Below are 22,198 nucleotides of genomic sequence, written 5' to 3'. Positions count from 1 at the left end.
CCGGGGATCCCTGGTCAGCTCCAGCGTTGGGAATTCATCCCGGAGCTTCGGCCACGCCGGCACCCGCCTGCCCAGCCTCAGCATGGAGTCGCCGCTGCTGGGCTCAGGTGGGTTTCTCCCTGAGGGATTCGGGTGTGCTCAGGTGTCTTTTCTGGAATTTTCCCAAATTTTTACAGAGTTTTCCAGGATTTTCTGGCCTTTTCCAGCACATTTAGCCATGTCCAGATCCAGATATCCAGTTCCATCACCCTGGGATCTCCCCCTGATCAGCTTCCCAAAAGATGAAATCTGGAGTGCAGATCTGAGCTGGGAACATCCCAAATCATTCCCAAATGTTCCCATTCCCAAGTGTTCCCATTCCGGAGTATTCCCAATCCCAAAAGAAGGAATCTCCTCTCCCTGAGGATTAATGGGATAAATTGGAATCTCCTCTCCCTGGGGGTTAACGGGATAAATTGGAATCTCTTTCTAGGGATTAGCGGCACAAATTGGAATCTTTCTCCATGGGGATTAGCAGGATCAATTGGAATCTCTCCCTGGGGATATTTGGGATCAATTGGAATCTCTCCCTGGGGATATTTGGGATCAGAAGGGATCTCTCCCTGGGGATTAGCAGGATCAATTGGAATCTCTCCCTGGGGATGTCTGGGATCAGAAGGGATCTCTCCCTGGGGATGTCTGGGATCAGAATGAAATCTCTCTCCCTGGGGATATTTGAGATCAATTGGAATCTCTCCCTTGGGATCAGAAGGAATCTCTCCCTGGGGATGTTTGGGATCACAAGGAATCTCTCCCTGGGGATGTTTGGGATCAGAATGAAATCTCTCTCCCTGGGGATTAGCAGAATGAATTGGAATCTCTTCCTGGAGATATTTGGGATCAGAAAGGATCTCTCCCTGGGGATGTTTGGGATCAATTGGAATCTCTCCCTGGGGATATTTGAGATCAATTGGAATCTCTCCCTTGGGATCAGAAGGAATCTCTCCCTGGGGATGTTTGGGATCACAAGGAATCTCTTCCTGGAGATATTTGGGATCAGAAGGGATCTTTCCCTGGGGATATTTGGGATCAGAATGAAATCTCTCTCCCTGGGGATTAGCAGGCTGAATTGGAATCTCTCCCTGGGGTTGTCTGGGATCAGAAGGAATCTCTCCCTGGGGATGTGTGGGATCAGAAGGGATCTCTCCTGGGGATATTTGGGATCAGAAGGGATCTCTCCCTGAGGATGTTTGGGATCAGAAGGGATCTCTCCCTGGGGATTAGCAGGATCAATTGGGATCTCTCCTGGGGATGTGTGGGATCAGAAGGGATCTCTCCTGGGGATGTTTGGGATCAGAAGGGATCTCTCCCTGAGGATGTTTGGGATCAGAAGGGATCTCTCCCTGGGGATTAGCAGGATCAATTGGGATCTCTCCTGGGGATATCTGGGATCAGAAGGGATCTCTCCCCGGGGATCAGCTGTCACCTCTGCCCCGCAGGGATCTACACCAGCAACAAGGACCCGATCCCGCTGGGCGCGGCGCTGCGGGCGGTCTGCAGCACCCCGCTGCCCTCGGGGCTGCTCCCGCACCAGGGCGGCGCCGCCCTGCCCCAGCTCAGCCGCTCGCCCTTCGGCAGCGCCATCCCCACGGCCTGCTCCTCCTCCGGCTCCACCACCCAGGTGGGGAGAGCGCGAGGGGGCGAGGGAGCGGGGACAGGGGAGTGGGGAAATGGGGGAGTGGGGAAATGTGGGAGTGGGGACAGGGGAGTGGGGAAATGTGGGAGTGGGGAAATGTGGGAGTGGGGACAGGGGAGTGGGGAAATGTGGGAGTGGGGAAATGTGGGAGTGGGGACAGGGGAGTGGGGAAATGTGGGAGTGGGGAAATGTGGGAGTGGGGACAGGGGAGTGGGGAAATGGGGGAGTGGGGAAATGTGGGAGTGGGGACAGGGGAGTGGGGAAATGGGGGAGTGGGGAAATGTGGGAGTGGGGACAGGGGGAATGGGGAAATGGGGGAGTGGGGACAGTGGGAGTGGGGAAAGTGGGAGTGGGGAAAGTGGGAGTGGGGACAGGGGGAGTGGGGAAAGTGGGAGTGGGGACAGTGGGAGTGGGGAAAGTGGGAGTGGGGACAGGGGGAGTGGGGACAGGGGGAGTGGGGAAATGTGGGAGTGGGGAAATGTGGGAGCGGGGACAGTGGGAGTGGGGACAGGGGGAGTGGGGACAGGGGGAGTGGGGACAGTGGGAGTGGGGACAGGGGAGTGGGGACAGCAGGAGTGGGGACAGCGCAAGTGGGGCTCGGGAGTGAGGAAATGTGGGAGTGGGGACAGTGGGAGTGAGGAAATGTGGGAGTGGGGACAGTGGGAGTGGGGAAATGTGGGAGTGGGGACAGGGGAGTGGGGACAGCAGGAGTGGGGACAGTGGGAGTGGGGACAGGGGGAGTGGGGACAGTGGGAGTGGGGAAATGTGGGAGCGGGGACAGTGGGAGTGGGGACAGGGGGAGTGGGGACAGGGGGAGTGGGGACAGTGGGAGTGGGGACAGGGGAGTGGGGACAGCAGGAGTGGGGACAGCGCAAGTGGGGCTCGGGAGTGAGGAAATGTGGGAGTGGGGACAGTGGGAGTGAGGAAATGTGGGAGTGGGGACAGTGGGAGTGGGGAAATGTGGGAGTGGGGACAGGGGAGTGGGGACAGCAGGAGTGGGGACAGTGGGAGTGGGGACAGGGGGAGTGGGGACAGTGGGAGTGAGGAAATGTGGGAGTGGGGACAGTGGGAGTGGGGAAATGTGGGAGTGGGGACAGGGGAGTGGGGACAGCAGGAGTGGGGACAGTGGGAGTGGGGACAGGGGGAGTGGGGACAGTGGGAGTGAGGAAATGTGGGAGTGGGGACAGTGGGAGTGGGGACAGTGGGAGTGGGGAGAGTGGGAGTGGGGACGGGGAATGGGGAAATGTGGGAGCGGGGACAGCGGGAGTGGGGAAATGGGGGAGTGAGGAAATGTGGGAGTGGGGAAAGTGGGAGTGGGGACAGGGGGAGTGGGGACAGGGGGGGTGGGACAGGGGGAGTGGGGAAATGTGGGAGCAGGGACAGGGGGAGTGGGGACAGGGGGAATGGGGAAATGTAGGAGTGGGGAAATGTGGGAGTGGGGAAATGTGGGAGTGGGGACAGTGGGAGTGGGGACAGCGGAGTGGGGACAGGGTGAGTGGGGAAATGTGGGAGCAGGGACAGGGGGAGTGGGGACAGTGGGAGTGGGGACAGCGGGAGTGGGGAAATGTGGGAGTGAGGACAGGGGGAGTGGGGACAGGGGGAGTGGGGACACGTGGGAGTGGGGATATTTTGGACTGGGGACAGTTGGGATTGGGAATAGTTGGGATTGGGGACATTCAGGAATGGGTATAATTGGGACTGGGGACAGTCAGGATTGGGGATAGCCAGGATTTGGTAAAATCAGGATTGGGAATAGTTTGGACTGGGGACAGTTGGGAATGGGAATAATTGGGATTGGAGACGCTCAGGAATGGGAATAGTTGGGATTGGGGACAGTTGGGATTGGGGACAGTGGGGATTTGGAACAATCAGGATTGGGAATAGTTGGGACTGGCGACACTCAGGATTGGGAATAGTTGGGACTGGCGACACTCAGGATTGGGAATAACTGGGATTGGGGACAGTGGGAGCAGGGACAGTTGGGATTGGGGATGTCAGAATGGGGACAGCCAGGAATGGGAACAGTTGGGATTGGGGACACCCGGGGCAGGGAACACTCCCACCAGGAGGAGCGATTGCATCCACACCATTCCCAGAGCTCCCGGCTCCAAGCCAGACTCCAGGAGATATTTTTAACGCGGGAACAGCTGCGATAACCAGGATATTTCCCTGATTCCCGTGCAGGTGTTTTCCCTGGCCGGTTCCACCTTCAGCCTCCCTTCCTCGCACATTTTCGGGAGCCCGCTGACATCCGGGCTGTCCCTGAACCCCCTCCTGAGCCAGCCGGAGAGCAGCCGGGCAGGTACGTGAATTCCCAGGTATGTCCGAGTTGGCATTCCCGAGGGATCTCCTGCCAGGATGGGAGGGCACCGCTGCATTCCTGGCTTTTCCAGCTGCTCCGCCTCGGGGTGACAGCCGGGGGGACAGCGACGGCGTGTCTGCCAGCGGCACCTCGGGAGAGGGCCTGGAGGATGGATATCCCTGGAGAATGAATGTCCATGGATAATGAGTGTCCCTGGAGAATGGACATCCCTGGAGAATGGATGTCCATGGATAATGAGTGTCCCTGGAGAATGGATATCCCTGGAGAATGGATGGCCCTGGAGAAGGGGTGGCCCTGGAGAATGAATGTCCATGGATAATGAGTGTCCCTGGAAAATTGATATCCTGGGAGAATGGGTGGCCCTGGAGAATGGGTGTTCCTGGAGAATGGATGTCCATGGATAATGAGTGTCCCTGGAGAATGGATATCCCTGGAGAATGGATATCCCTGGAGAATGAATGTCCATGGATAATGAGTGTCCCTGGAAAATTGATATCCTGGGAGAATGGGTGGCCCTGGAGAATGGATATCTCTGGAGAATGGGTGGCCCTGGAGAATGAATGTCCATGGATAATGAGTCCCTGGAAAATGGATATCCCTGGAGAAGGGGTGGCCCTGGAAAATGGGTGGTCCTGGAGAATGAATGTCCATGGAAAACGAGTGGCCCGGGAAAATTGGTGGCCCTAGAGAATGGATATCTCTGGAGAATGGATATCCCTGGAGAATGGGTGGCCCTGGAGAATGGATGCTCCCAGAGAATGAATGTCCATGGATAATGAGTGGCCCTGGAGAACTGGGTGTCCCAGGACAATTGGATGTCCCTGGATCATGAGTGGCCCTGGATGATGAAGGGTGGCCCTGGAAAATGGGTGGCCATGGAGAATGGATATCCCTGGATAATTGGATATCCCTGGAGAAGGGGTGTCTCAGGAGAATGAATGTCCATGGATAACGAGTGTCCCTGGAAAATGAATGTCCCTTGAGAACTGGGTGTTCCTGGGGAATTGGGTGTTCCTGGAGAACTGGGAGTTCCTGGATAACTGGGCGGCCCTGGAGAATGGATATCCCTGGATAATTGGGCGTTCCAGGAGAATGAATGACCCTGGAAAATGAATGTCCTTGGAGAACTGGGTCTCCCTGGAGAATTGGGTGTCCCTGGAAAACGGGTGCCCATGGTTCGGGTTGGGAGGGACCCTAAAGATCATCCATGGGCAGGGACACCTCCCATTATCCCAGGGTGCTCCAAGCTGGCCTTGGGCACTTCCAGGGATGGATCAGCCACAGCTTCTCCGGGAATTCCTTCCCAGAATCCCATCTATCCCTGCCCTATCCCAGTTTAAACCCACTCCCAGTGTCCCTCCCCTCCATCCCTTGTCCCAGGCCCCTCTCCAGTTTTTCTGGAGCCCAATTCCAGCACTGGGAGCTGCTCCAAGATCTTGTACTGGGAGATTCCGGCCACATCCAGGAATTAATGGATATAATATGGATTATTCCTGCCTGGAAGAGTGTCCCAGTAGGAGATGAGGGAGTTCAGGATCCCCCCGGCTCTGTCTGGAGGAGCTGCCGAGCCCCAGCTGGGTTTGCTTGCTCCCAAATCCCGCTGGGAATTCCGGCATTCCCTGCAGGAGATTCCCGGGATTCCTGCACGCGGGAATGTGTGGGGAAGAAGAGGAAGGGTGGGGAGGCAGCTAGAGTTGGAGCCGCCACATCTGAGACGGCTCCGGGCGAGGGGAGCGAGCGTTCCGGGGATGAGAAGATAAATCTGGGATTTATCCCGGATTACCCTTGGAATGGGAGCTATCCCACACCTGTGCACAGCAGCCCCATCCCAGATTTCCTGGAGGAAAGTTCTGGATGCCAAAGCTGAGCTGGGCACTGCTGAGGCACTGCCTCAGATCCTGGGGGCAGTTTTGGGATCTTCCCAAGAAGGACGTGGAAAGGCTGGAGCGCAGCCAGGGAGGAGTTTGGAATGCCAGGAGCGGCTGAGGGGAGCTGGGAATGTTGATCCTGGAGAAAGGAAGGATCGGGATGGACCTTCTGGATCTCCACGGAAGGGTTTGGAGTGCCAGGAGCGGCTGAGAGGAAATGGGAATGTTGATCCTGGAGAAAGGAAGGATCGGGATGGACCTTCTGGATCTCCATGGAAGGGTTTGGAGTGCCAGGAGCGGCTGAGAGGAAATGGGAATGTTGATCCTGGAGAAAGGAAGGATCGGGAGAGACCTTCTGGATCTCCACAGAAGAGTTTGGAGCTCCAGGAGCGGCTGAGAGGAAATGGGAATGTTGATCCTGGAGAAAGGAAGGATCGGGATGGACCTTCTGGATCTCCACGGAAGGGTTTGGAGCTCCAGGAGCAGCTGAGAGGAAATGGGAATGTTGATCCTGGAGAAAGGAAGGATCGGGATGGACCTTCTGGATCTCCACGGAAGGGTTTGGAGCTCCAGGAGCAGCTGAGAGGAAATGGGAATGTTGATCCTGGAGAAAGGAAGGATCGGGATGGACCTTCTGGATCTCCATGGAAGGGTTTGGAGTGCCAGGAGCGGCTGAGAGGAAATGGGAATGTTGATCCTGGAGAAAGGAAGGATCGGGATGGACCTTCTGGATCTCCACAGAAGGGTTTGGAGTGGCAGGAGCGGCTGAGGGGAGCTGGGAATGTTGATCCTGGAGAAAGGAAGGATCGGGGTGGACCTTCTGGATCTCCACGGGTTTGGAGTGGCAGGAGCGGCTGAGGGGAGCTGGGAATGTTGATCCTGGAGAAAGGAAGGATCGGGATGGACCTTCTGGATCTCCACGGAAGGGTTTGGAGCTCCAGGAGCAGCTGAGAGGAAATGGGAATGTTGATCCTGGAGAAAGGAAGGATCGGGATGGACCTTCTGGATCTCCATGGAAGGGTTTGGAGTGCCAGGAGCAGCTGAGGGGAGCTGGGAATGTTGATCCTGGAGAAAGGAAGGATCGGGATGGACCTTCTGGATCTCCATGGAAGGGTTTGGAGCTCCAGGAGCAGCTGAGAGGAAATGGGAATGTTGATCCTGGAGAAAGGAAGGATCGGGAGAGACCTTCTGGATCTCCAAGGGTTTGGAGCTCCAGGAGCGGCTGAGAGGAAATGGGAATGTTGATCCTGGAGAAAGGAAGGATCGGGATGGACCTTCTGGATCTCCACAAGTCCTTGACAGGAGGGGACAGCCGGGGAAGGGGGGTTGGGCTCTGCTCCCAGAGAACAGCCTCAGGAGGTTTGGGTTGGATTTTTGGGGAATTTCCTCATGGAAAGGGTGCTCAGGCATCGGAACAGGTCCCCGTCCCGTTCCAAACCTCGCGGATGTGTCACGGCAGAGCGGGGGCAGGGCCGGGCTGGGTTAATGACCTCCCTCCTGACCTTGGGGGGCTTTTCCAACCCCAACCATTCCATGAATCCCGTGGAGCTCCTTAGGGAGGAGCTCGGCGCCTGGAAACCTCCAGGAACCCGGGTTCCCTCTGGGAACAGGATCCTCAATCCCGGCCGACCTTCAAGCTCCGCTCCAGCCTGGCTCTGGCGCTCCCCGGGATTACCGGGTCCAGCTGGGGCAGGGCTTGGCACGGGATTTGTCCCTCCCCGCGGCCCCCATCCCCCCGGGACAAACCGGCCGGGGGGACCTTGCCGGGGTGACCGCCCCGATCGGGCCGCGGTGCCGGGCGGTGCCGGGCGGTGCCGGGCGGTGCCGGCGGCTCCTCCCCGGGGGAGGCACCGGCGGGGCCGCCTTGCGCCGCGCTCGGGGTTGGTGCTGCTCGGTGCGGTGCTGCCCGGTCCTGTTCGGTGCTGCCCGCTCCCATTCGGTGCTGCCCGGTCCCATTCGGTGCTGCCTGGTCCAATTCGGTGCTGCCTGGTCCCGTTTGGTGCTGCCCGGTCCAATTCGGTGCTGCCCGGTCCGATTCCGTGCTGCCCGCTCCCATTCGGTGCTGCCCGGTCCCATTCGGTGCTGCCCGGTCCCGTTCGGTGCTGCCTGGTCCCGTTTGGTGCTGCCCGGTCCGATTCGGTGCTGCCCGGTCCCGTTCGGTGCTGCCCGGTCCCGTTCGGTGCTGCCCGGCTCTGTTCGGTGCTGCCCAGCTCAGTTCGGTTCCGTTCGGTACTGCTGTTGTTCGGTGCGGTTCGGTGCGGTTCGGTTCTCCCCGGTACCGCTCGGTTCTGGTGCCATTCAGTGCCACAAGGAACCGCTCGGTTCTCCCGGTACCGCCCGGTTCCGGTGCCGGTCGGTGCCTCTCGGTGCCGCTCGGTTCTCCCGGTACCACCCGGTTCCGGTGCCGGTCGGTGCCTCTCGGTGCTCCCCGGGACCTCTTGGTGCCGGTGACGCTCGGAACTGCCCGGTGCCCCCCCGGCAGGCACAGACCGGACACAGACCGGGCACTCACCGGGCACACACCGGGCACACACCGGGCACTCATTGAGTACTCACCGGACACACACCGGTCACTCACCGGGCACTCACCGGACACTCACCGGGCACACACCGGGCACTCACCGGGCACTCACCGGTCACACACCGGGCACACAATGGGCACTCACCGGGCACACACCGGGCACACACCGGGCACTCACCGGGCACTCACCGGGCACTCACCGGACACTCACCGGGCACTCACCGGGCACACACCGGGCACTCATTGAGCACTCACCGGTCACACACCGGGCACTCACCGGGCACTCACCGGGCACTCACCGGGCACACACCGGGCACACACCGGGCACACACCGGGCACTCATTGAGTACTCACCGGGCACTCACCGGGCACTCACCGGGCACACACCGGGCACTCACCGGGCACTCACCGGACACACACCGGTCACTCACCGGTCACTCACCGGTCACTCACCGGGCACTCACCGGGCACACACCGGGCACACACCGGGCATTCACCGGGCACACACCGGGCACACACCGGGCACTCACCGGGCACACACCGGACACTCACCGGGCACACACCGGGCACTCACCGGGCACCGCTGAGCCCGTGCCCTCTGTCCCTGTCCCCGCACAGAGCCCGACCTGGAGGATTGCGGCTTCGGCTGCCGAGGGACGTCCCCGCAGGAGAGCCTGTCCTCCATGTGAGTGACCGGGGACAGCGGGACAGCGGGATGGAGGGGACAGAGGGGACAGAGAGGGGACAATGAGGGGACAGCGGGACAGCGAGGGGACAGAGGGGACAGAGGGGACAGTGGGGACAGAGAGGGGACAGAGGGGACAGAGAGGGGACAGGGAGGGACAGTGGGACAGAGTGGGGACAATGAGGGGACAGAGGGGACAGTGGGGACAGTGGGACAGAGGGGACAGCAGGACGGAGGGGACAGAGGGACAGAGGGGACAGAGGGGACAGCGGGACAGGGAGGGGACAGAGGGGGGACAGCGACGGGACAGTGAGGGGACAATGAGGGGACAGCGGGACAGGGAGGGGACAGGGGAACAGCCTGGGGATAATGGAGTAGAGATGGAGCAAGAATGGAGTGGGAATGGAGAAGGGATGGAGCAGGAACGGAGCAGGGATGGAGCGGGGATGGAGCAGGGATGGAGCAGGGATGGAGCAGGGATGGAGCAGGGATGGATCAGCAATGGAGCAGGGATGGAGCAGGGATGGAGCAGGGACGGAGCAGGGATGGAGCAGGGATGGAGCGGGGATGGAGCAGGGATGGATCAGCGATGGAACAGGGATGGAGCAGGAATGGAGCAGGGATGGATCAGCGATGGAGCAGGGATGGAGTGGGGATGGAGCAGGGACGGAGCAGCGTCCCCCTGACGCCCCCGGCCCCCCCAGGTCCCCCATCAGCAGCCTGCCGACCCTCTTCGACCAGACCATGTCGTGCAGCAGCAGCGGGCAGCTGGACAACGTCCCGCAGGCCACCCCCAACATCGAGCAGCTCCTGGAGAAGCAGGGCAACGGCGAGGCCGGCGTGAACAGTGAGAGCGGCCGGGGGGCGAGGGGCAATCCCGGGGCAATCCCGGGGCAATCCCGGGGCAATCCCGGAGCAATCCCGGGGCAGCTCCCGGGGCTCCCGGGGCAGCTCCCAGGGCTCTCGGGACAGTTCCAGGGGCTCCCGGGGCAATCCCGGGACACCTCCCGGGGCTCCCGGGGCAGTTCCCGGGGCTCTCGGGGGTGAGGTGCAGCTCCGGGGCACCTCCCGGGGCTCTCGGGGCAGTTCCCGGGGAGTTCCTGGGGCTCTCGGGGCAGTTCCCGGGGCTCCCGGGGCAGTTCCCGAGGCTCCCGGGGCAGTTCCCGAGGCTCCCGGGGCAGTTCCCGGGGCTCTCGGGGCAGTTCCCGAGGCTCCCGGGGCAGTTCCCGGGGGTCCCGGGGCAGTTCCCGGGGCTCTCGGGGCTCTTGGGGCACCTCCCGGGGCAGTTCCCGGGGCTCTCGGGGCAGTTCCCGGGGCTCCCGGGGCGGTTCTCGGGGCTCCCGGGGCAATCCCGGGGCTCTCGGGGGTGAGGTGCAGCTCCGGGGCAGCTCCCGGGGCTCTCCAGGGTTTGTTTGGGAGCCAGCTGGAATTTTTGGGATTCTGCCCGCGGGCAGCAGAGCTGAGCAGAGCCAAAGCCCCAGTGTGTGCCGGGGGAGGAGCTGGGGCAGCGCTGTGCGGCCGCTCCCTCCCTCTCTGGGGTGCAATTATGAACTTTGTGATCCTTTTTTTCTTTTTTTCCCCCCATTTTTCCACATCCCTCCTGCTCCGGGGTTTGACTGCAAATCCTGTGATCCCTTTTTTCTTTTTCCCCCCCATTTTTCACCGCTGTGGGGCCGTCCCTCCCTCTCTGGGGTGCAATTATGAACTTTGTGATCCTTTTTTTCTTTTTTCCCCCCCATTTTCCCCATCCCCACCGCTTTGGGATTTGATTGTGAATCCTGTGATCCCCTTTTCTCTTTTTCCCCCATTTTTCACCGCTGTGGGGCCGGTCCCTCCCTCTCTGCGGTGCGATTATGAATTTTGTGATCCTTTTTTTTCTCTTTTCCCCCCATTTTTCCCTGTCCCCACCGCTCTGGGCTGCGATGATGAATCCTGTCATCCCCTTTTTTCTTCTTTTCCCCCATTATTCCCCATCTCCACCACTCTGGGGTGTGATTGTGAATCCTGTGATCCCTTTTTTCTTTTTTTCCCCCCATTTTTCCACATCTCCACCACTCTGGGCTGCGATTATGAATTTTGTCATCCCTTTTCTCTTTTTCCCCCATTTTTCCCCATCCCTGCCACTCTGGGGTGTGATCATGAATGCTGTCATCCCCATTTTTCTTCTTTTCCCCCATTTTTCCCCATCCCCACCGCTCTGGGCTGCGATGATGAATCCTGTGACCCCTTTTTTCTCTTTTTCCCCCATTTTTCCCCATCTCCACCGCTCTGGGCTGCGATGATGAATCCTGTGACCCCTTTTTTCCCTTTTTTCCCCCGTTTTCGGGTCCCCCCGCAGTCGTGGAGATGCTGAAGGCGCTGCACTCGCTGCAGAAGGAGAACCAGCGGCTGCAGGAGCAGATCATGACGCTGACGGCCAAGAAGGAGCGGCTGCAGCTGCTCAACGTCCAGCTCTCCGTGCCCTTCCCCGTGGTCACCGCCGGCAGCAACGGCCCCGCCGGCCAGGCCCACTACATCCTGCCCGCCAACGGTGAGCGCACCGGGCACCGGGCACCGGGCATTGGGCACCGGGGTGAGGGCACCGGGCACCAGGCACCGGGCACTGGGCACCGGGGTGAGGGCACCGGGCACCGGGCACCGGGCACTGGGGTGAGGGCATTGAGGTGAGGGCACCGGGCACCAGGGTGATGGCATTGGGCACCGGGGTGATGGCACCGGGAACTGGGCACCGGGATGAGGGCACCGGGCACCGGGGTGATGGCACCAGGCACCGGACACCGGGGTGAGGGCACTGGTGTTCAGGGCACCAGGCACCGGGGTGATGGCACCGGGCACCGGGCACTGGGGTGATGGCATTGGGCACCGGGGTGATGGCACCGGGCACTGGGCACCGGGCACTGGGCACCGGGCACCGGGGTGATGGCACCAGGCACCGGGTACTGGGCACCGGGCACCGGGGTGAGGGAACAAGGGTGAGGGCACCGGGCACCGAGCACCAGGGTGATGGCATTGGGCACCGGGGTGATGGCACCGGGAAATGGGCACCGGGATGAGGGCACCGGGGGTGAGGGCACCAGGGCACCAGGACACCAGGCACCGGGGTGAGGGAACTGGGGTGAGGGAACAAGGGTGAAGGCACTGGGGGTGAGGGTGCCAAGGCTCAGGGCATCGGGGATGAGGACACCAGGCACCAGGGTGAGGGAACAAGGGTGATGGCACCAGGCACCGGGACACTGGGCATCAGGGTGATGGCACCGGGCACCAGGGTGATGGCATTGAGCACCGGGGTGAGGGCACCAGGGTGAGGGAACTGGGATGAGGGCACTGGGTGATGGCATCAGGCACTGGGCACCGGGGATGAGGACACCGGGGTGAGGGCGTCGGGGTGAGGAAACCGGGCACCGGGCACCAGGCACCGCGGTGATGGCACCGGGCACTGGGCACCGGGGTGAGGGAACAAGGGTGAGGGCATCAGGGCATCGGGACACTGGGCACTGGGCACCAGGCACCGGGGTGATGGCACCAGGAACTGGGCACCGGGCACCAGGGTGAGGGAACAAAGGTGAGGGCATCAGGCACCGGGGTGATGGCATCGGGCACCGGGGTGAGGGTACCGGGGTGAGGGAACAAGGGTGATGGCATCAGGTACTGGGGTGAGGGCACTGGGAACTGGACTGATGGCACCGGGCACTGGACACCAGGGTGAGGGCACCGGGGTGATGGCACCAGGCACTGGGGTGATGGCACCGGGCACCAGGGTGAGGGCACCGGGGTGATGGCACCGGGCACTGGGCACCGGGGTGATGGCACCGGGGCTGAGGGCATTGGGGATGAGGGCACCGGGACACAGGGCATCAGGGTGGTGGCACCAGGATGAGGGTACCAGGGTGAGGGCACCAGGGGTGAGGGAATGAGGGGTGACAGCACCGGGGATGAGGGCACCGGGGCACCGGGGATGAGGGGCAATGGGGGTGAGGGTACCAGGGTGAGGGCACTGGGCACCGGGGATGAGGGCACTGGGGCTGAGGGCACCGGGGATGAGAGTTCCAAGGCTCAGGGCACCGGGGTGAGGGCACCGGGGATGAGGGCACTGGGATGAGGGCACCGGGGAGGGGCAATGGGGGTGAGGGCACCAGGATGAGCACACTGGGCACTGGGATGAGGGCACCGGGGCACCAGGACACTGGGCATTGGGGTGATGGCACTGGGGTGATGGCACCGGGGTGAGGGTACCGGGGTGAGGGCACCGGGATGAGCACACCGGGCACCGGGATGAGGGCACTGGGGCACCAGGACACTGGGCATTGGGGTGATGGCACCGGGGTGATGGCACCGGGGTGAGGGCACCCAGGACGTGTCCCCGCGGTGCCCGGGGGTGTCACGGGGGGCGGATCTGTCCCAGGGCCGCCTCCGGGCCCGTCGCTGACTCTGCCGTCCCCTCGCAGCGTGCGCCGGCGACTCGCTGAGCGCCAAGAGCCCCCCGTGCAAGAACAGCTTCGGCATCGAGAACTCGCTCTCCACCTCCTCCGAGGTACCGCGGCCCCGCGGCCACCGGCGCGGGTGGCACAGCGGCCCCGGGGCTCGCTAGCCACCCGGCCAAACCCGCTTTGGTAGCCACCCGGCCAAACCTGCTAGCCCAGGGCTCGGTAGCCACCCGGCCAAACCCGCTAGCCCAGAGCTCGGTAGCCACCCGGCCAAACCCGCTTTGGTAGCCACCCGGCCAAACCCGCTAGCCCAGAGCTCGGTAGCCACCCGGCCAAACCTGCTAGCCCAGGGCTCGGTAGCCACCTGGCCAAACCCACTAGCCCAGGGTTCAGTAGCCACCCGGCCAAACCCGCTAGCCCAGGCTCGCTAGCCACCCGGCCAAACCCGCTAGCCCAGGGTTCAGTAGCCACCCGGCCAAACCCGCTTTGGTAGCCACCCGGACAAACCCACTAGCCCAGGGTTCAGTAGCCACCCGGACAAACCCGCTAGCCTAGGCTCGGTAGCCATCCAACCAAACCCGCTAGCCCAGGCTCGGTAGCCACCCGGCCAAACCCGCTAGCCCAGGCTCGGAGATCAGCTGCTCCCTGTAGCTGGGCAGCAGGAGCGCTCCCAGGGGATCCTGCACATCCAGCAGGGCTCTGAGTTTGGGGACCCCTTGGACTGGAGCCACCGGAGCCACCGGAGCCACCCTGAGCCACCTGAGCCAATCTGAGCCACCCTGAGCCCCCAAACCACCCAAACCACCCCGAGACACCAAAACCACCCTGAGACACCCGAGCCACCCCGAGCCACCCCGAGCCACCCTGAGTCCCTCCTTTTCCCGCCCCGAGCCACCCCGAGCCTCCTGAGCCAACCCAAACCACCTGAAGCCACCCCGAGCCCCCAAACCACCCCAAATCCCCCAAACCACCCCAAGCCACCCCGAGCCCCCAAACCACCCCAAACCACCCCGAGCCACCCAAACCACCCCAAACCCCCCAAACCACCCCGAGCCACCTGAGCCACCCAAGCCACCCAAGCAAACCCAAACCACCCCAAGACACCCCAAGACACCCTGAGTCCCCCAAACCACTCCAAGACACCCCAAACCACCCCGAGCCACCCTGAGCCACCCTGAGCCACCCCAAGACACCCAAACCACCCCAAGACACCCCGAGCCACCCTGAGTCCCCCAAAGCACCCCAAGACACCCCAAACCACCCCAAACCACCCCAAACCCCCCAAACCACCCCGAGCCACCCCGAGCCACCCTGAGCCACCCCAAGCCCCCAAACCACCCCAAGCCACCCAAGCCACACCAAGCCACCCTGAGCCCCCCAAACCATCCCGAGCCACCCAAACCACTCCAAACCACCCCGAGCCACCCCAAGCCCCCCAAACCACCCCAAGCCCCCCAAACCACCCTGAGCCACCCAAACCACCCTAAGCCAGCCCGAGCCACCCTGAGTCCCCCAAACCACCCCGAGCCACCCTGAGCCACCCTGAGCCACACTGCGCCAGACCAAGCCAACCCAAACCACCCCGAGCCACCCTGAGCCACCCGAGCCAACCCAAACCACCTGAAGCCACCCTTAACTCCCTAAACCACCCTGAGCCCCCCAAACCACCCCGAGCCACCGTAGCCACCCCGACCCCCTCCTTATCCCACCCCGAGCCGCCCTCCGCCCCACCCCGACTCCCCGTGTCCGTCTGTCCCCCAGGAGCCCCCGTCGGGCTGTCCCAGCCGGAGCAGCTCCTCGCTGTCCTTCCACAGCACCCCGCCGCCCCTGCCCCTGCTGCAGCCCAGCCCCGCCGCGCTGCCGCTGCCCGGGGCGCAGCCCCTGAACGGCCTGGCCAGGGGGGCGAGCGGGGGGCTGGCAGCCGCCTCGGGGGCCGGCCACGGCCTCCCGGCGGTGCCCGGCGTGGTGGACGGCTTGTTGGGCAGCTTGGCCGGGGCGCAGCAGGTGCCCCTGAACGGGATCCTGGGCAGCCTGAACGGGGCGCAGGCAGCGCAGGGCGCCCCGCAGCCCGGCGGGACCCCGGCGCTGCAGCTCTCCGGGAGCCTGAGCAGGTGAGCACCCAGGGGTCCCGCAGCTCTGCAGCCTCGGGGGAGGGAGGGCAGGGAGGGACGGAGCAGGTCTGACCCTCCCCAGCCTCAGGTGAGGGAGGGACGGAGAGATCCTGCCCCTCCCCAGCCTCAGGTGAGGGAGGGACGGAGCAGTCCTGCAAGTCTGCAGCCTCAGGGGAGGGAGGGCAGGGAGGGACGGAGAGATTCTGCCCCTCCCCATCCTCAGGTGAGGGAGGGACGGAGCGGTCCTGCCCCTCCCCAGCATCAGGTGAGGGAGGGACGGATTCTGCCCCTCCCCAACATCAGGTGAGGGAGGGACGGAGTGATTCTGCCCCTCCCCATCCTCAGGGAGGGATGGATGGAGCGGTCCTGCCCCTCCCCATCCTCAGGTGAGGGAGGGATGGAGAGATCCGGCCCCTCCCCATCCTCAGGTGAGGGAGGGACGGATCCTGCCCCTCCCCATCCTCAGGTGAGGGAGGGACGGAGCGATCCTGCCCCTCCCCAACATCAGGTGAGGGAGGGATGGAGAGATCCGGCCCCTCCCCATCCTCAGGTGAGGGAGGGACAGGGCGATCCTGCCCCTCCCCATCCTCAGGTGAGGGAGGGACGGATCCTGCCCCTCCCCATCCTCAGGTGAGGGAGGGACGGATCCTGCCCCTCCCCATCCTCAGGTGAGCTGCCAAAACCACCAACGGAATAACCCTTAAAAGCAGCAGCCTGTTGCATATTCATGTAGCTCATACACGATGATAAATTCCTTGGAAAATCAGAATTTTCCTGGGTTTTGTCGGCTCCTTCCCCTTAATCCTGGTGGTTCCATAGGAGAGAAGGTGGGAGGAAATTGGTGTTTTCTGATAAGGAGTTTGTAAATCTTCAGGTTTTGTGTTGCTGTTATCTCTGTGCAAAGAGTTCCTTCATTATCTCACCCCCTTTCTTGTGCTAGTAAAAAAATATCTTACAAAAACGATGTATACATTTAAATATCTCCCAAAAGCTATTTTACCATTGCGTTACAACCTAAAATTCTATTTCGTGCGTTGCTTGGAAGGGATTCACGCAGCAATTACAAAATAACCCTCCGCAATACAGCACAAATTTAAATTGTTGGCGACAAAACACGCATTTTTCACCGAGCTGCTGAGCTCAGGCCAGGCATTTCCCAACTCCTGCTTTTCATAAATACATTTTTTCCTCGCCGCCGCGCCCGGGATGCTGCTGAGCGTGGAAGGGGATAATTTTGGGCGCCGATTTTGTGTGTTTTCCTGCAGCCTGAGCCCCCTGACGGAGCAGCAGCGGCACGTCCTGCAGCAGCACGAGCAGCAGCTGCAGCAGCTGCAGCAGCTCCTGACCTCGCAGCCGCTTAACCCGGTGAGGGAAGGGAAAAAATGAGGGAAAAGTGGGAATTTCCTCCCGGCCCTGAAGCCTCGGAGCTTTTCCAGGCCGAGCCCCCGTGGGAATTGGGAGGTGGTTCAGGAATTTGGGATTGGGGGGGAGCTGGGGGCAGCGGGGGTGGCAGAGGTGGGATTTGGGTTGGTTTTGGACCAAAGGGAGGAAGGTTAATTGGAGTTTAGTTGGAGTTTAATTGGAGTTTAATCGGGGTTTAATTGGGGTTTAGTTGGGGTTTAGTCAGAGTATAGTCAGAGTTTAATTGAAGTTTAATTGAAGTTTAATTGAAGTTTAATTGGAATTTAGTCGGAGTTTAGTCGGAGTTTAGTCAGAGTTTAGTCGGAGTTTAATTGGGGTTTAATTGGGGTTTAGTTGGAGTTTAGTCGGAGTTTAATTGGAGTTGAGTCAGAGTTTAGTTGGAATTTAATTGAAGTTTAATTGGAGTTTAGTCAGAGTTTAGTTGGAGTTTAGTCGGAGTTTAGTCAGAGTTTAATTGGAGTTTAATTGAAGTTTAATTGGAGTTTAATGGCGTTTAATCGGAGTTTAATTGGAGTTTAGTCAGAGTTTAGTCAGAGTTTAGTCGGAGTTTAATTGGAGTTTATTTGGAGTTTAATCGGAGTTTAATTGGAGTTTAGTCAGAGTTTAGTCAGAGTTTAGTCAGAGGTTAATTGAAGTTTAATTGGAGTTTAATCGGAGTTTAATTGGAGTTTAGTCGGAGTTTATTTGGAGTTTAATTGAAACTTAATCGGAGTTTAGTCAGAGTTTAGTTAGAGTTTAATTGAAGTTTAATTGGAGTTTAGTTGGAGTTTAATTGAAGTTTAATCGGAGTTTAGTTGGAGTATAGCCAGAGTTTAGTTGGAGTATAGTCAGAGTTTAGTCGGAGTTTAGTCAGAGTTTAATTGAAGTTTAATTGGAGTTTAATTGGAGTTTAATTGGAGTTTAGTTGGAGTTTAATTGAAGTTTAATCTGAGTTTAGTCAGAGTTGAGTCAGAGTTTACTTGGAGTTTAATCGGAGTTTAATCAGAGTTTAATTGGAGTTTAATCAGAGTTTAATCGGAGTTTAATTGGAGTTTAATCAGAGTTTGCCACATCCTGAGGGGGTGAGAAGATGGGAAATCAGGAGGGGGAAACTGGGAGAGCTGTTCCCTCCTGGAATCATCCCGGGATCCAAATCCTGATGGATCCTGGGATGGAAATCCTGATGGATCCCGGGATGGAAATCCTGATGGACCCCAGGATGGAAATCCTGCTGGATCCCGGGATGGAAATCCTGATGGATCCCAGGATGGAAATCCTGATGGATCCCGGGATGGAAATCCTGCTGGATCCCGGGATGGAAATCCTGCTGGATCCTGGGATGGAAGTCCTGATGGATCCTGGGATGGAAATCCTGATGGATCCTGGGATGGAAATCCTGCTGGACCCCGGGATGGAAATCCTGCTGGATCCCACAGGTTTTTCTGGATTTCAGGGAAGTTTTCCCAGATTTCAGGGCAATTTTCCCCAGATTTTCAGAGTTCCCTGCTCTGTCCTTGCTGTGTCCTCGCTCTGTCCCTCCCTGTCCCTCCCTGTCCCTCCCTCTCCCCTCCCTTTCCCCTCCCTGTCCCTCCCTGTCCCTCCCTCTCCCCTCCCTTTCCCCTCCCCGTCCCTCCCTGTCCCTCCCTCTCCCCTCCCTCTCCCCTCCCCGTCCCTTCCTGTCCCTCCCTCTCCCCTCCCTGTCCCTCCCTCTCCCCTCCCTCTCCCCTCCCTGACCCTCCCTGTCCCTCCCTGTCCCTCCCTGTCCCTCCCTCTCCCCTCCCTCTCCCCTCCCTCTCCCCTCCCTGTCCCCCGCTGTCCCTCCCTGTCCCCCGCTGTCCCCCCCTGTCCCGCTCTGAGCTGTCCCGGCCGTTCCCGCAGGAGCAGCAGGCTCTGGTGTTCCAGATGATGCAGCAGATCCAGCAGAAGCGCGAGCTGCAGCGCCTGCACATCTCGGGCTCGTCGCCGCTGTCGCTGCTGGCCGCCACCTCCGCCCCGCTGGGTGCCAGCCCCGGTGCCCTGCTGACCTCGGTGGCACCCAGCGGTGGCACCCTGCTGGCCTCGCTGTCCCCGCAGCAGCTCAACCCCGGCGGGGCCCTGCTGGCCCCCCAGGCCACCCCACCGCTGGCCTCGGGGCCACCCATGGCCCCCAACCCCTTCCTGAGCCTGCAGCCCGACGGCGGCGCACCCAAAGGAGCGGTGGGTGCCGGGCGCGGGTGGGGACAGAGGGGACAGGGGGGACAGAGGGGGACAGACACAGGGACAGCGTGGGGACAACGGGGACAGACACAGGGACAGCGTGGGGACAGAGTGGGGACAGACACAGGGACAGCGTGGGGACAGAGGGGGGACAGAGGGGAGAGTGAGGGGAGAGTGAGGGGACAGGGTGGGGACAGTGTGGGGACAGAGGGGAGAGTGAGGGGACAGGGTGGGACAGGGGGGGACAGCCACAGGGACAGCGTGGGGACAGGGGTGACAGTGAGGGGACAGGGTGGGGACAGGGGTGACACTGAGGGGACAGGGTGGGGACAGTGTGGGGACAGGGGGGACAGGGGGGACAGCGTGGGGACAGCGTGGGGACAGAGTGGGGACAGTGTGGGGACAGAGGGGAGAGTGAGGGGACAGAGGGGGACAGGGGGGACAGTGAGGGGACAGGATGGGGACAGTGTGGGGACAGAGGGGGGACAGAGGGGGACAGGGGTGGGGACAAAGGGGACAGTGAGAGGACAGTGAGGGGACAGGGTGGGGACAGAGTGGGGACAGGGGGGAGAGTGAGGGGACAGGGTGGGACAGGGGGGGACAGCCACAGGGACAGCATGGGGACAGGGGTGACAGTGAGGGGACAGGGTGGGGACAGGGGGGACAGCGTGGGGACAGCGTGGGGACAGAGTGGGGACAGAGAGGGGACAGGGTGGGGACAGTGTGGGGACAGAGTGGGGACAGACACAGGGACAGCGTGGGGACAGAGTGGGGACAGAGAGGGGACAGGGTGGGGACAGTGTGGGGACAGAGTGGGGACAGGGGGGAGAGTGAGGGGACAGGGTGGGACAGCCCCAGGGACAGTGTGGGACAGAGGGGACAGTGAGGGGACAGAGAGGGGACAGCCCTGGGGACAACCTGGGGACAGTGTGGGGACAGAGAGGGGACAGGCCCAGAAACAGTGTGGGGACAGAGGGGAAAAGGAGACGCAGAGTGGGGACAGTGAGGGGACGGCAGGGGGACAGCCCCAGGGACAACGTGGGGACAGAGGGGACAGCAAGGGGGACAGGAGGGGACAGAGGGGGGACAGTGATGGGAGAGTGAGGGGACAGCGTGGGAACATAGTGGGGACAGAGAGGGGACAGCCCCAGGGACAGTGAGGGGACAGAGAGGGGAGAGTGAGGAGACAGAGAGGGGACAGCGTGGGGACAGGGTGGGGACAAAAAGGGGACAGAAAGGGAACAAACTGAGGGCAGGAGGGGGACAGCGTGGGGATAGAGGAGGGACAAGGTGGGGACAGTGTGGGGACAGCTCAGGGACAGCTTGGGGACAGCCCTGGAGGTAGTCTGGGGACAGTGTGGGGATAGCCCTGAGGAGACACCTGGGGACAAGGTGGGGACAGCCCGGGGACAGCTCAGGGACAGTGTGAGGACAGCTGGGGAAGGACACGGTTCCTTCCTCCCCCAGTCCCTGTCCCCAGTCCCTGTCCCCCCGCTCCCTCCGTGTCCCCTCTGACGTGGCCGTGTCCCCGTTTGTCCCCGCAGCCGCTGGGTGACAAGGGCACTCCGCTGGCGCAGGACAAGGGCTAGGAGCCCCCGGCGCTGCGCCCGCAGCCGACCCCTCCCGAGGAGCGGCCCCGAGGAGCCCGGGGCCACCAGGAGCCCCGCTGGGGCCACCAGGAACCCGCTGGGGCCACCAGGAACCCGCTGGGGCCATCAAGAGCCACGCTGGGGCAACGAGGAACCTGCTGGAGCCACCAAGAGCCATGCTGGGGCAATGAGGAACCCGCTGGGGCCACCAAGAACCCACTGGGGCCACCAAGAGCCACGCTGGGGCAACGAGGAACCCGCTGGGGCCACCAAGAACCTGCTGGGGCCACCAGGAACCCGCTGGGGCCACCAAGAGCCCTGCTGGGGCAATGAGGAACCCGCTGGGGCTACCAGGAACCTGCTGGGGCCACCAAGAACCCGCTGGGGTCACCAGGAGCCCGCTGGAGTCACCAGGAACCCGCTGGGGCCACCAGGAACCTGCTGGGGCCACCAGGAGCCTGCTGTGGTCGCCTGTGCCCTGCTGGGGTCACCAGGAACCCGCTGGGCCACCAGGAACCCACTGGGGTCACCAGGAACCCGCTGGAGTCACCAGGAACCTGCTGGGGCCACCAGGAGCCTGCTGTGGTCGCCTGTGACCTGCTGGGGTCACCAGGAACCCGCTGGGGCCACCAGGAACCCCCTGGGGTCACCAGGAACCCCCTGGGGTCACCAGGAACTCACTGAGGTCACTTGTCACCTGCTGGGGTCACCTGTCACCTGTGCCCTGCTCCACCTGCCCCACAGAGCCCCAGCGGACCCTGCTGGGAGCCTGGGGAGCCCCAAGACCCCCAGATCCTTGGGGAGGGACATGGTGGCACCTGGAGGAGTCCAAGGACATGACCCTGGATGTGGCACAGCCCAGGGAGGACGTGGTGGCACCTGGAGGTGTCCCAAGAGCCAGTGCTGGATGTGGCACTGCTGGAGAAGGGATGTGGTGGCACCTGGATGTGTCCCAAGAGCCAGTGCTGGATGTGGCACTGCTGGAGAAGGGACGTGGTGGCACCTGGAGGTGTCCCAGGATGTGACCCTGGATGTGGCAGCACTGGGAAAGGACGTGGTGGCATCTGGAGGTGTCCCAAGAGCCAGTGCTGGATGTGGCACTGCTGGAGAAGGGACGTGGTGGCATCTGGAGGTGTCCCAAGAACCAGCACTGGATGTGGCACTGCTGGAGAAGGGACATGGTGGCACTGGAGGTGTCCCTGGATGTGACAGCACTTGGAAAGGACGTGGTGACACCTGGAGATGTCCCAAGAACCAGCACCGGATGTGGCACTGCTGGAGAAAGGATATGGTGGCACTGGAGGTGTCCCAGGACGTGACCCTGGATGTGACAGCACTTGGAAAGGACGTGGTGGCACCTGGAGGTGCCCAAGGATGCAAGGACAGATGGATGGGGATGGACAGA

At 61.6% G+C, this 22,198-nt stretch overlaps 1 protein-coding gene across 1 annotated transcript in view; it reads left to right on the top strand.

Moving 5' to 3' along the window:
* MLLT6 (MLLT6, PHD finger containing) overlaps nt 1–21,818 on the top strand; it is a 41,135-nt gene extending 19,317 nt beyond the window's left edge. The window contains 12 exon segments of the mRNA XM_077788387.1: nt 3–107; nt 1,479–1,660; nt 3,860–3,977; nt 9,006–9,072; nt 9,777–9,919; nt 11,411–11,602; nt 13,518–13,603; nt 15,258–15,607; nt 16,873–16,972; nt 18,887–19,221; nt 20,749–21,338; nt 21,538–21,818. Of these exon segments, the coding sequence (XP_077644513.1) occupies nt 3–107; nt 1,479–1,660; nt 3,860–3,977; nt 9,006–9,072; nt 9,777–9,919; nt 11,411–11,602; nt 13,518–13,603; nt 15,258–15,607; nt 16,873–16,972; nt 18,887–19,221; nt 20,749–21,338; nt 21,538–21,818 (2,549 nt within the window).
* The last annotated feature ends 380 nt before the right edge of the window (nt 21,819–22,198 follow it).

Source organism: Lonchura striata, chromosome 25 (assembly GCF_046129695.1).
Source record: "Lonchura striata isolate bLonStr1 chromosome 25, bLonStr1.mat, whole genome shotgun sequence".
In the NCBI taxonomy this organism is placed as follows: Eukaryota; Metazoa; Chordata; class Aves; order Passeriformes; family Estrildidae; genus Lonchura; species Lonchura striata.
This window is presented reverse-complemented; position numbering and strand designations above follow the sequence as displayed.